Source organism: Phoca vitulina, unplaced genomic scaffold (genome assembly GCF_004348235.1).
Source record: "Phoca vitulina isolate PV1807 unplaced genomic scaffold, GSC_HSeal_1.0 scaffold37, whole genome shotgun sequence".
Classification (NCBI taxonomy): Eukaryota; Metazoa; Chordata; class Mammalia; order Carnivora; family Phocidae; genus Phoca; species Phoca vitulina.
Genome location: NW_022589740.1, coordinates 1818893 through 1833452, shown reverse-complemented (window position 1 = coordinate 1833452; position 14560 = coordinate 1818893). Strand labels below are relative to the sequence as shown.

Here is a 14560-nt window from a genome sequence, read left to right as displayed (position 1 = left end):
ATATGTACCTAGATACATGGTTGTGTTTATCTGTCTTACACACAAACCTCTAAGTGCTCATGCTCCCGTGGAGGGTCCCTGAATGCTGCACTCAGAGCCAGAGAACTAAGACACGCACGGCATGTGGTCCGTGCACAGTGAGTCCGCCCATCTCTGGGACCGCACCTGGACGGGGGGCTGTGTGTCGGCACATCATAGAGGGAATAATGAATAGACACGTGGTGGCAACCGGCGGTGTGGCCCACGTCCACAGGGCTCCTTCCACGGATGCCACGCAGGCCCTGAACACGGAGGGGCCACGGAAGCCAGTGAGTAAGGGGTTCCGGGCACTGTGGAGGCCACATGTCCTGCCCTGAGCTGTTCTACGAGGCACTGTCTATGCAACATTCGATTAAACACTCTTGCATCTTGTGTTTGACCACCAAACTGTGGTACCGAAGTCACTAATTTGAACTAAATTTGTGATTACAGCCTCGAAAAGATGATTCTTGATTAAAATGCACCCTGAATCAGAAGGCTACTTCCGGCCTGTTAGATGCCATCCGGGTGGCCATGCGGAGCCCTCTCCCAAGAGAGGGGCGCAAGCCGACGGGGGTCCTGGGCCACACGGGCCAGAAGGGGGCAGCCGGAGGGTTTTACCTCGGAGCATGGCAGATGTTGACCTCTTCTGGTCCACAGCCTCAATCACCTACTGGGCCCAGTGGCTTCAAGCACACACCAAGCGTGGGACAAAGGGGCACCGGACACAGAGAATGTGTCACCTTGACAACCTGGTCCCCGACTCCTAACACGCCCGCCCTGGTGCGGGCGGCCCTGACTGTGGTTCTGCCAAAGCACTGCCACATCCTAGCTGTGGTTCCACGAGCTGGCCCACACCGCCTGGCCACGTGACATTCAGACAGACGGCCGCTCCGTTCGTCAGACAACTTGCCCCTCGACCATCACATTCAACTCTCTTCTCTGATCTATCAACAACAAGACTGGGAGCACGCAGAGTACGACTGCCCACCTGGAAAATCCTTCCTAAATAAAATCTTGGGGATCTTATGCTTTTTCTTTCTGTTGTTCCTAGCAAGTCCTTTCAGCAACTTGCTTCATCAGTTGATGCCCAACTGTATGGTTGAAATGTTGGGAAAAAAATATCAATTGGTATGAAAATGGAAAGAATTATTAACAAAAAAATCCACTTTCTACCACCAATGGAAAAAGTACAAAGGAAAAAATAGTAACCCATACATATTATATATATATGCACACACACACATATATATATAGATGGAGATGATTCATTATAAATCATTAAAAAAAACTTCGCTTTTTCCCTCACAATTCAATCACACAGCCAAATACAGAAACGAATCCCAGGTCAACCTTAACTGCCTCGTAAAGAAACAGGGCGCTTCTGGGGCACCTGGGTGGCTCAGTCGTTAAGCGTCTGCCTTCGGCTCAGGTCATGATCTCAGGGTCCTGGGATCGAGCCCCGCATCGGGCTCCCTGCTTGGCGGGAAGCCTGCTTCTCCCTCTGCCACTCCCCCTGCTTGTGTTCCCTCTCTCGCTGTGTCTCTCTCTTCAAATAAATAAATAAAATCTTTAAAAAAAGAAACAGGGCGCTTCTAATCCTCCAATTCCATGCTTGTCTTTTTACGTGTTATAGTCAAGTTCCGTGTTGGAAATCTACAGCCTCGATGCAGGGGTCGTGGCCCTTGGCATCCACGCAATAAACGGCCTGAGACGCTCCCTGTGCAGCCCCCACAAAACCCCGGCACCCTTCATCAGCACGTACTTTATATAATCGACCCCCCTGCTCTGCAACTTGTGATTTTGACAACAGATCACTTGGCTTGCTTGGAGAAGGTTCTCCGACATGAGGCTCCCACCTTCCGCTCCGACCCTGGGACGTTCAAGCGCACACCGAGCAGGGAGAGCACGCTGGTGGGGGCGGACCGGGCGGCAGGGACCAGGACCCACACGGAAAGCGCGGCGAGCACCGGACGCGGGCTGCCCATCCAGGGCCACACACGGCAGGCAAGAGAGCACAGCGGCTGGACGGGGCGGGGAGCGCGCACGGAAGGCAGCCAGGGCCGGAGCGCGGGCGCCGCGTGCGGGACAGTCCTACCACGTAGGCAAGGGGACAGGAAGCGGGGGACGCATTAGCACCTTTCTGTAGCCCGGCTTTGGGAAGGAGTATGATTTGATTCTGGAGATTATTCCACCCGCTGACCACATCTAGAAACCGTAACGGCAAAGAGGGAAGAGTCAGTATCTCAGAAAGCAAACACATGACATGCTATTTCATTTTGTGGTATCACTTTGTGATTAACTGCCAACCCCCTCCACACTCTGCTGCAGAGACTGGCTGCCGGCCACACTGGGTCATTAGGGATGCTTCAGGATAAGCCTGCCACCTGAGCAGAAGGATCTGGAAAAATACTTTGGTTAATAGTTTCCATGGAAAGCTATAGAATTAGGGCTGTCACATTAAGTAGCCCCCATCTCATATAGGTTACTAAATCACAAACACGACAAATCATTCTAAAGAAACTAGAAGTAAGTCTGACTGTGCCCAATTTTGTTACTTCTTCAGGGGGCTGGTTCCATGGTTTGTGGAAATTCACTGATTTGGACACGTAGGGCATGCGTGTTTTTTTCTGTATGCATTGAGACAGTCAATAAAAAGATTTTCCAAAATGTCTAACTTCTTGAAGCTACTGGGTGATGCACGGCTGCATCTAGGGCTTGATATTCTTGTAAGAGTTCTTAGCCCTCAGCCCTCACCCATCTGGGAGGAAGATCAATCTGTCTCATGGAGCATCTACCGTGACGTATGGTAGATGGCGCATGGAGCATCTAGACGTGCCAGCCCAGGAGCCACATGAAGGGTACAATAAAATGATGATTCCATACAGGGGCTCTATTTTAGATGTTGATGCAGAAGTTCACTGGTATTTTAGCAAATTCCGATCCCCCCCCCCCAATCTGGTGACAGGTGCTGCCCCCGGAGAGGTTCCCTGCTTCAATCTGGGTGCGGCTTGTGAGCGGTCAACCATCCTTATTGTGGGCAGAACGGACATCCCGATTTCTGCTGATTCTGTTTTTTAAGGGTTAATAGGCAAATAGGGAGACGTGGAGCACACAGCTCACGATAGGGGGATTTTTATACTTATAGATGGCATTAAAAGACACCAAAGGTCCACACCGAGGTCCCCAAAAAGGAGCAGGACCCAATTCCTTCTCTGAGTATAAATCTGGTTGTTGGCTTGGGGTGGGGGGAGAGAGAGGGGCGTGTGTTGGGCAAGCCCACATGGAGACGTGGGGACAGGTCACATTCTCACCTCCCATTGACGTGGAGGGAGAGGTGCGTTCTGGCCTTCTCTAGAGGCTTCTCTCATCTGATGCTGCTGAGCATCCCACCCCCAACCAAGCCTCCCCTGCTAAGCTACCGTCAAACCCACTCTCCGGCGAGGTCGATGCTTCTGTTAACGATGATCTAACCAAAAGAGCCGGGCGGACAAGCTCAGTGAGACATCTCGCACAGCAGACTCACTCCAGGGACCATGTGCACGGTCTTCTGGATCCTGCACATCATTTCCCAAAGCCGCCAGGAGGCATATTTCTGATTTAACACCGGGTGTCCCTGTCTAACCTATGAAGAAATGAACTCGGCTGGCCTGGAACTGAAAGGAGGCTGATTCTAGCTGACGCTCCCCGGCCCCAGGTTATCAAGGGTGGCAGGAACAACAATCATGGCTGTCCTGTGCGCTAACCCATGATTTCCTGGCTCTAGCATGCAGCCGCTCCACCGCGGGCCCAGCTCTCGTAACTTACCGCAGGATGGCCCCCTGGGAGGGGCGCGCGGGCTCCAAAGTTGATGTTTCCTGGGTGGAAAGAGCGTGGACAGTCATGGCTAAATCCCCAACACCCAGCGGCTCCCTGCCCGGTGCAGATCACTCAGCTGGACCATCAGCTAGCCTGCCCAAGAAGCAGTTTCACCTCCTCCACTCAGCGTCCTCACCCGGGCAATTAGAACTAACCCGCTTTCTCCAGTTAAAGCTATCAGCTACAGTGTGATTAACTGGAGTGACCCGACATCATCTTTCATCAACCGGTAAAAACAAGCCCTCATCCCACCCGGATCTGGGACAGGCTGACTGTAAAGCCAGGCTGATTATCGTCAAGATCCCAGAGACAGAGGCTCCAAGGTCAGGAACTCACCTGACTGCCCACCAATTTTCTGGCATGGAACTGTAAGAACTCTTAATAGCCCGTCTGGTTTGTAAGAGTAATGCTCCACTAGCTGAAAGGGAAGAAGGAAAGAGCCATAAACATCAGAGGCAGGAAATAGGGAAATCCTGGAGCAGCCCACTCCCCCTGCACACCTTAAACGTGACTCGAGGATACCCCTGAACAACAAAACATGGTTCCTCAGGAGGTCGTCCTGGTCCCTCCTCATGCCTCTCCTGCTCCACACTCACATCCTGGACAGGAGTCCACTCACCAGCTCCCCTCTGGACTTTGCCCCACCCTCCCTACACCCCTCCACCCATCCACTCCTCCACCCACCCACCCCTCCATCCATCCCTCTATCCATCCATCCATCCATCCCTCCCTCCCTCCATCCATCCCTCCCTCCATCCATCCTTCCCTCCATCCATCCCTCCCTCCCTCCATCCCTCCATCCATCCACCCCTCCATCCATCCACCCCTTCACCCATCCCTCCATCCTTCCCTCTGTCCCTCCCTCCCTTCCTTTTTTGGTAGCAAGTTACACTTATTTATTTCTCCTCCCTTTATGTAATGTTATAAAAACAAATTCAGCATGTCAACACTTATTCCTTCATAGACTCATTCAACAAACCCTCTGGGCCCCAAGGCAGGACCAAAGGCAAACAAAGGTGAATGAGATACATTTCCTACCCCTGAGGCACTTCCTTTCTTGATGGAGAGGCAGGTAAAGGAATCGAAATATACTGTTAATTATTAATGACTGCTGTACGGGGGTTGTAGGCAACAGCTTCTCGGAGGGACCAAGTCATTCAGCCCAAGACTTCCAGGGAGAAGACAGCAGAGCTGGGACACGGGGAAAGGGGACCTTCTGTTGAGAATGTGGCCATCCTTGGCTAATGGCTCCCAGAAAATTGTGACTCATGATGTCCAACTGGTCCATCAAAACTTAAGTAATGGCACATAGATTTATTTATATCTCATCCAAATTACACAATAAGAAGACAGTCTTGGTATTTCACATTTTCTTACAGACATTTCCTCTTCGGACAACCTAGAATCTTCATAATCTTCATATCTGGTATCTCTTCCTTATCTGTTTATTGGTAACTTTTCCAGTTAAGGACCCTGCTCCTGAATCTTCTCTCCTCTCAAAACTTCCCTGCTTGGGTCAATCTTTGTTGAATGAAAAAAAAAATATCTATTTTTTTTTAAAGTAGACTCCAAGGTGGGCTTGAACTCACGACGCTGAGATCAAGAGTTGCCTGCTCTACCTAGTGAGCCAGCCAGGCGCCCCGAATGAATATATTTTATCCTTCCAGGAAGCATTGTCTTTTATTGTGGTGAGATCTACCCTCTAAGCAGACGTTGCAGTGTGACCGGCCCTAAGATGCTTGACACCGGGGCTCAGCTTGCCCTGATGAATGCAACCGCGTGCTCTCAGGCTTCCGGTCTCGGGGTCCCTAAGGCAGAGAGGCTTCCCGTCCAGCGCTCCAGTGTCACTCAAATATCTTGTGGTTTCCGACAATGTGCTGGACGAGGGTGCCCGCAGGTGGGCAAACCTGTCAGGATACCCCTCAAGGGCAGGGGTCAGCAAACTGGCCAGACAGCGATATTTTAGGCTTGCGTACCCTGTTGCACAACCTTTTACTTATTATTATTATTATTATTTTTTAAAGAATCCTTCGAAGTGAAAAAAACACTTCTCCAAGAACTACACAAAAAAAGGCTGGGGGCCAGGCTGGGTTCGGGGTTTGCTGGCTCCTTCTCCAAAGTCAGGAATTCCACCAAGGGCAGCAACGCCCGACTCTCAGGGAAACAGGGAAACTGCGCTGCTGGGCCCGGCTGTTTATAGGGTGCTGGGCTGGGATGGCGCACACAGTATGGCCTCGGCCCCGCGTAGCCATGACGTAAGTGCTGATGAGCGGCGTGCGCCCACCTCGGCCCTCAGGAAAGCGTGATGGCGTCCGTTCCCTGCTCCTCACTCCCTACGTGCCTCCCACATTAGGAGCTGTTTGGGGGTTTCCTAACAGTGGGGTCAAGAATAAACCCTTTTCAGAGCAGAGCTGAAAACGTCCTGAGCACGCGCAGGCGGTGCTGACCTACTTTCTAAGTTGCCTTAATTTCACAGAGATTCCTTCTGCAGCGAGCAAGGCACCTGACCCTTGATATTCGGTCTGGAACACAGGGAGAAACGGCAGGGCCTCCTGGGCATCTGTGAGCACGGCTCTCCGTGGGCACCTCCGTGGTGCGGAGAGCTGAGCGGTCCTGGGCCTTCTGGAGCCTCGTCCACCTGCCGTCCCCGCCCCCCAGCCCCCGCCCGGGGCTTCAAGGCACCTGAGGGTTGAAAGGAGCCCTGCCTGGGTGGGTGTCGGGCAGGGACCCAGGTGGGCTTTCTCCTTCGTGAGGACGGCCCCTACCTGCCAGAGCGTGTCGAACTTCTTCCCGTCGGGGATGGAGAGCTTCCCGGTTTTGTCCTTATCGATGCGGTAATGCAGCACCTTCCCCTCGTGCAGCAAGCACAGGGCGTAAGACCCGTTGTCGTTCCTGTCCCTGATCCTACAAGACAGGAGATCGCGCGTCACAGCCACACCCACCCCGCGAGAGGCAGCGGCCCCTCCCGGCCTGGGGTCAAGGGCTTCGGCCCCGTGTCCAGACAGGCCCGGCCGGCAGGTTGGCGGCCCTGGCAGCTCGCGACGAGGAAATGCCGTGGTGGCGGGTGGGTCACGGCCACGGCCCAGCTGGACCCCTGGGTGGACGGCAGGGAAGCCTGGGCCCTGCGGGCGAGTCTCCATTCACCTGGAGCGGCTGCACGGTCAGGCCACCAGCACAGGGGACCCACGGGACACGGAGAGTCTCTGCACTCGCCTCTCTTCCCCGAGGTCACAGTCCCAGACCTGCTGCTCCGCCGGCTGCCGGGGTGCGGTGTGGGGGTGTTTGATAAGCATAGAGGGGGTGCGGGCCCCGACTCCCCAGGGCCCTTCTGCCTCCCCTCACATCTCCCGTTGCAGGAGGGCAGGGCGGGGCTGGGATTTAGAATGCTGTCCCATAGGATAGTGTCACATGGCGTCACAGGGACAGGAATGTGTCATGCACTGCGGGGACCAGCAAGCAAGGTCAGGGCGGCGCTGGGCTGTGCTGACCCTCAGGCTCTGCTTCCACGCCCCTGCGGGCTCTCCTTGGTGCCACTCCCTTCCCTGTGAATATGACTTGTTGGTCCAACAAGGAGCCGAGCACTCACCCGCTGCCGCACGGGGAGGAGAGGGCCCAGGAGAAGGCCCGTGGGGTTTGGGAGGGCAGATCCAGGTGGCTGCGGGGACTGCAGAGCAAGACTTGGCCATAAGTCCCTGCCCCAGTGCAGCTTCTTACTCTCCCCGCCCCCCCCCCCCTCAGCCCCGCAGCAACTCAAGCCCTGGGAATCAGGGGCTCTGGGAGAGGGTGAGTCAGGACGCTTCCAGAAAGCTTTTCTGGCCCCGAAGAAACTGAGACCCCAAAATGTTTAGCGTGTGCCCCAATGCACTGCATTTTGGGAAGGGTTCAAAAGTGCCAAGCTGCATGGAATTTCCATGTTTTGGGAAGATTTCTGAAGCTGCCTCTGGGTGGCAAGAGGTCTCACCCCCATGATGGGCTCTGGAAACAACTGAGTTGGCATAGTCCTCGCCTGGGGATTCCTCTCCAGAGGCCGCCCGAGGCTGAGGGCCGAGCTGGGTTGTGTAGCTGGAACTCTGTTTTAAGAATAATTCCCCCCCCACAAAAAAAGAATAATTTCCCCAGGATGCCTGGGTGGCTCAGTTGGTTAAGCGTCTGCCTTCGGCTCAGGTCATGATCCCAGGGTCCTGGGATGGAGTCCCTCATCGGGCTCCCTGCTCAGCCGGGAGCCTGCTTCTCCCTCTGCCTGCTGCTCCCCATTTGATCTTTCTCATTCTCTCTCTGACAAATAAATAAGTAAAATCTTAAAAAATAATAAGAATAAAATTCTCGTGCAGTTGTGTTTGGCCGTGCACGATGGACGGGTTCCCTCCACAGCCCACTGCTCTGGACACACCCAGACCCCCTGCGTCCTTGGCATGGCCGCTTCTGAAACCTTCTGCACCTTGAAAACAGCTCCTTCCTCCCAACCCGACCAAGCTGCCAGCACCCCAGGCGTGAACCTGCGTCTTCACAGTCCCACAGCCCGTTAAGGCCTGCTGCTTGCTGTCAAAATAAAAAACAGCCACGCAGAAAAGGTAAAACCTATTTTCATAGGGGAGGGGAGCTCAGTCTATTTGATAGGAAGTTATCTTATAATGTGGAACGTGGGACTATTCATATTTTATGTATTTCATAAGCATTAGTGCCCTCCACAAAGGATAGTTTGGAGGTACAGAGAACTGCCTAAAACGAATACCGAGCATTAAGAATTTACGCCTACACTTACGACAGGTGACCTCAGGAGAATGATATCCATGGGCCATTCCAAAATATCATTCTCCTTGATTTACAGTGTTTCCCCTCTTTGGCCTCAGGGTCCTGGAAATAAGAAAAGGGATCCAAACACTGGTTTTCTGAATTCATGCCCAAATCCACCTCTCCCTAGCCTTCATTGGCCTTTTCTTGTTAAAACTGAGCCTGAGGATTGCAGATTGCCCAGCGAGCTCGTGCAATCCCCTCCTCAGAAATCTGAAAAAAGGCCAAGTCAGACCACAGTGGAAATACCCTCGCACACCCTTCACACCGGCAAAAATTAAAAAGGTTGCTAATCCTAAGTGCTGCCGGAGAGCGGGGCGACGGGTCCCTCTGTTCTGCGGCTGGGAGTGTGAGTCTGACCATTTCGGGAGACAGGCTGGGATTCTCTACGGAGACCACACCTGTTCAATCCTCAGAAATCCACTCTATAGCTACATCTTTCTCTGTATCTTTTGTAAGATCCACAACACTTATGCCCTCCACACCCAGAAAGTATGCTGGTGTGTTTACCAGCAGCCTTATCTGTGATAGCCAAAAACCCATACACAACCTACCATGCTCACCACGTGCAGAACGAGTACATAAATGCTGGGGCATTCATGTGACGGAATATCACAGGACACTAAGGAGGACAAACAGCAAACATAGGCCCCCGTCATGGGCATAAGACACAGGCCACAGTTCTGTAATCACAGGGTCCCAAGCAGGCTAAAGCAAATGGTTTGTTTAGAGATGTACACCTAGGTCCTAGGTGATAAAACCAAAAAAGAAGAAAACAGAAAACCCAAAGGGTCCGCCGGACATGAGCATCCAGGAAGTGGTGTCCTGGAGGTGTGAGTGGGGCGGACGTCCTGGGGGGGGGCGCTTGCCGTCTCCACGCTGCGGCTGTTTGCCTTGTGAGCCGTGGTGAATGCGCACCTACGGAGTGATGCACAGCTTCGCGCGTGTTCGATTTCGCGGCAAAGACGGGATGAAAGAGATCTGGTGCACGTCGGAAAGAGAGCGTGTCTTGCTTCTGGAAAGGGGTGTCTGCGAAGGCACCCGCCCCCCACTGCCCGGGGCACGGGTCCTGGAGGGGAGTCCCTCTGTCCGGGAGCTCCGGCCGGGCAGCCTGCCCAGCGCCCAGCATGAGGCTACCCCGGGGAGCGCGCTCCCTGGACGGCAGGCCTGCTGCCGCGCAGCGCGCCCCCCCCCCCGCCCCGGCCCAGGCAGCGGGCAGGAAGCGAGCGCAGACAAGGGAAAGCCACAGGCCCAGCCTCTGTAGGTGGCAAAGCCCAGAGTCCGGGCGACGTTCAGGGCAGGCCGCTATGAAGTGTCTGCGGGCTTCAGGCAGCGCCCGGGCGGGGCTCTTTTTAATCCAGCACACTTGGAAGGCTGCAGCTGGGGAAACTGAGGTAGCCCCTCCTCCTGCCCCCACCCCCGCTCCTCCGAGTGCTCCCTGTGGCCCCCGCACAGCCACCACACAGAGCCCCGACGAGGGGAAGATAGCCCCCTCCCCTCCCTCCTGGCCCCGGGCTCAGCTAGCCTCAGGAATGTTCTTCCCAGCGAGGCTCTTGGAAGGAGTGAGCTCACAAGGCGTTTGCGTTTTGCTATCACGGAGTGTGGGATCTCTGAGCTTTGGATGGTGGCGAGGATGCGAAGGCGTCCTAACTGGCCTTAAGCCCCTCTCGATGCCACGAGGCACGGCGACCCTCCTGGGTCAGAGGGCAGGGGAGCCACCCCACCGCCGCGGGTGGAGGCCTCGGGCTCACGGCCTTGCGTCTCACAGACGCCAAAGCACTTGGCCCAGTGAGGTGGGGGGAGTGTCCGTCCTGCGGCCCCAGCCTGGAGGCACTGAGCCCCTTGTCCACCCTCCCCTGGCCTCCTAAGTCAGAGGCACTTGTGTGCTGGGGAGGCCCAGGCCCTGGCGGGGAAGGGAGGACCCGGGAGCTGGAGGGACTCTCGAGCCCCCCACACCCACCCCCAGGTCCCGTGTCTGCTGCAGACAGCCCAAGAGCAGGGCACAGCCCTGCCACCCCGCCGTTCTCACTGTGCGCTGTTTCCACCGTGGCACGGAGCGTGGCTGGCCGGAGGGGAAGGAGGGCTGGGAGGGCACGGGACAGTCACTGTGGCTGGGGTGGGCTGTATGGACACACAGGGAGGGCTCCCCCGGGCCTGCCCCTCCTGTCCAGCATGGACACCGTCCTGCGTGCGGCCTCGGGCCCGTCCTCGGCCCACCGTCTGCAGAGCGGTGGCTTCCGGGGAGCAGAGCGGGAGCGCAGGGAGGGAGTTCTGTGAGTGGCCTTCTGAGCCCGAAGCAGGAGCCCTACTGATCCATGAAAGACACAAGAAAACGCACCCTCTGGGCACCGCTGCCTTGCTCCATAGCAAAAGGACGCAGGTGCACATTCCATGCAAAGTGGGAGCAGCACAGAACACGGGTCCCCACCTGAGCCCTTTGTCTCTCCCTCTGCTCTAGTTCGTGAGGCGGAACTCGGTCACACTCCCCCTCGTCCAGCTTCACGGAGGCCTGGGTCAGATTGACGAGCTGATACACCCGTCCACAGCCCCCCGGAGCTCCTACTTCAGACAGGCCGTGCCTCGGCGCTGACCTGGACCCACAGAACCACACACGTCAGATAACATGGCCCCCCCGACCAGTGAGGGCCCAGCGGCCCTGGGCGCTCATCGCGGCACGTGGGGCTCAGGCCAGCCACAAGCAATCTCACGCATCAGTGAACAAGAGTAAGGGCTTTTCTAAAAAACCACACTTTGCTTTTGGAATTTAAGTCTATAACAAAAAGGGACTTGAAACTTGAGCAGGGGAAAGTAAGTGGTATTAAATAAGAACAACAACAAAAAATGTGAGTTTGGTCTAAGGGCAAACACCAATATCAGTGCCACAGTGGACGGGGCAGCATCCTGGGCCCGCAGGTGGGCCCAGGACCTGAGCCCCTGAGAGTCCCGCTTAAAGCAGGACCTGAAGAAGAAGTCCTCTCCGACTCTGGAAGGCCACGTTCCCAACATAGGACACGCAGGATCCCCACAGGCGCGGATCAATCAAACATGAGCTCGAAAAGATCATGAAGACCTAAGCAAGCGTGAGTCATGAGAACCAGGGGAGGGAGGGAAAGAGCAGAGGAGACAGAGATTTGTGCCCCCAAGGCATTTCGTATGGGAATCGTCGATCACTGGAAGATCAGCTGACTACACATGAAGTGGTCAAGGAAACACACGATGGCATCACACGCGTGGCCAGGCAGTGAGCCGCTCTAAACACGCTCAGGAATATCTGGGAAACAAGCCCTACCACAAACTGAACAGCTACAAATTAAAAAGAAAATGTCATTGGTGGGGAAAAAAGAATCAGTGGTTGAGTTTAAAAGCAGAGTAGACACAGATGGAGGGATATTCAGGGAACTGGAAAACAACTCAGAAGACATCACACGGTCCAGCACGCAGAGAAAAGACGATAGAAAATAAGGAACCATATAGGGGATGGATTAAGGTCTACTATGTATTTAATAGGAGCCTCTGAAGGAATAAACTGTCTAATATTCAAGGGTGACAGGTGGGCCGTCTGTTATCCCCGTGCCGGTCCCTCCTACATGAAGGCCACAGCGCTCTGATGTGTGCGCACCCCTAATTCTGCATGGACTGACCGCCACCTTCAGTGAACCTTCTAGTCCCCATTTGTGCACAGAATGCTGTACACCTTCACTGGGCCCTCCACGCATGCTGCCCCTGCTTTACCTGCAGGGGGCCCCACGGAGCCAGGAACGGGAGAGGCGTGAGCGCGAGAGCGTGCACGGGTGTGTAAGGGAGGGATGATGGAGAAGGGCATGGGGGGGGCGGGAAGGAAAGGCGGAAACAACGGAAGTATCACACTCTAGCTGGAAATGGCTAATAAAGTGGGATGATTTGTTTCTCCCTGGAAGGGACAGGGGAGGAATGTCAGGGGGCACCTGAATTTCAGATGCAAGGCACTTAAGAGTATGCCACACAGGGGGATCTGCTGTCCCAGGGGGGCTGGAAAGGGTGTCTGGAGGGCAAGCTGCACTCCTACTTGGCACCTGCTCAGAGGCCGCCCTTCAGATGAGGAAGGGCTTCCTGTCCCGTCTGCCTGCTTGTCGCTCCAGCCTCCGCGCCTGGCCAGGCCACGCTCAGGTCACCATGTTGGCCCCCAAGGCTCTGCACCAACACTTCCTGCTGCCCCCCCCCCTTTGCACTTTTTTCATTCTGCACTAACTCTCTTCTCCTCACTGCTCAGGGCACATTTAAAGGTCCCTTACCCCAGAACGATGGCCCCCGCTGAGGCCCTGCTGTGAGCACTGGGGTTCTACCCATGAGGACGGTGGCAACCATTCCTGCACTAATAGCATTCAGAACAGGTGGGACTGAGAGACAAGGGACAAGCGCACAGAAATAAAACCAAGAGCATCCTGGGTGTCAACACTGTCATGAGCTTACACGGGACGACCGCAACGGATGGAGGCCCACACACTTAGCAGTAGGTACATCTGACCCGGACACCCACCCCCAGCCTGCAAGCATGTGCGCTGGGGGCCAGAGTCCGTCCTTTTTGTCACAGTCTCCTGGCCCCTCTCACGACGCCTGGCTCATCTCTGGTGAAATGCATGATTATTTTGTTGAGTGAATGACAACTTTCCTAGCTTCTCTCTTTAAACGGCAGACATTACAGTGATTTCACATCCTGAAAATGTGCGTGCGTTGTGAGTGGTGAACCCAGAGTAAGGACTGTGTTTTCTTTTCTCCATACGTAAGAAATAATATCATTACATTATTGTCCGTGGAAGGAGCAAACATTATCGTCGAAAAACGTAGAAAATAAAAGATACTCTTGAGAAGTGTCAGGCAGATAGGTCGAAGATTACATTACTGTTTTCTAAATTTTGTATGTTTGCCCTATTTCCCAGCTTAAAAAAATTGTAATATATTGCAATTCTTTTCTTATTCTAAAAAATATGTTTTGGGGCACCTGGGTGGCTTAGTCGTTAAGCGTCTGCCTTCAGCTCAGGTCATGACCCCAGGGTCCTGGGATCAAGCCCCACATCGGGCTCCCTGCACGGCGGGAAGCCTGCTTCTCCCTCTCCCTCTCCCCCTGCTTGTGTTCCCTCTCTCGCTGTGTCTCTCTGTCAAATAAATAAAATCTTTAAAAAAAATAAAATAAAATAAAAAATATGTTTTGTACCCAACTTTGTATTTTTTTAAAAGAGGATCTCCAAACTGTGTATGCTTTGGACCCCACCAATCCTGGGTCCTTCCTTTGGAGGAGAGGGATATGTAATTTTTGGAAAATAAGTTGTTTATCTTTTCTAACAAATTCATTTTTCAGTTACACCTGAGCTGTGACTAATTTCTCAAAGCGACAAACCATGTCATCATGGGAGGCTTCAGAAAGCGGAGGGGCTGCCCTCCCCCAGCAGAGCCCTGGTCCCTGGGGTCACCAGGGAGGCAGAACTCTGACCCCTACCCACAGGACCGTGGCTGGGGGGGGGCAGGTACCGGGAGGGTCCCTGTCCTCACGTGTGGCCGGCCAGACCCCAGACCCGTACAGGTGTCTTAGTCAGAATACCAGCTTAAGTACTGACATCTCTTTCTCAAGGCTCTGGAGACCAGAAGTCCAAGACCAAGGTGCGGTCAATTCTGTGTCTGGTGAGAGCCTGCTTCCTGGCTGGCAAGTCGGTGCCACCATCTGGCTGCGGGCTCACAGGGCCAGGCCCTGGTTCATGCACACACGGACACCTCCAGCCTCCTCTCCCCCAAAGGGCACTAACCCAAACCTATCATGGCCCACCCTCACGACCTCCTCTAACCCCACCCACCTTCAGAGGCCCACCTCCAAACACTGCTACACTGGCTAGGGTTTACCACATGAATTTGGGGAGGACAT

General features: G+C 54.5%; 1 protein-coding gene across 2 annotated transcripts in view; it reads right to left on the bottom strand.

Moving 5' to 3' along the window:
* The window catches only part of SYK (spleen associated tyrosine kinase), a 77264-nt gene that overhangs the window by 23606 nt on the left and 39098 nt on the right, over positions 1-14560 (bottom strand). For both annotated transcript variants that reach the window (XM_032427555.1, XM_032427553.1), the window contains 4 exons: positions 6642-6780; positions 4213-4294; positions 3826-3875; positions 2158-2226 (listed from right to left, as the gene is read on the bottom strand). In XM_032427555.1, coding sequence (XP_032283446.1) covers positions 2158-2226; positions 3826-3875; positions 4213-4294; positions 6642-6780 — 340 coding nt within the window. The remainder of the gene's footprint in view (positions 1-2157; positions 2227-3825; positions 3876-4212; positions 4295-6641; positions 6781-14560) is intronic.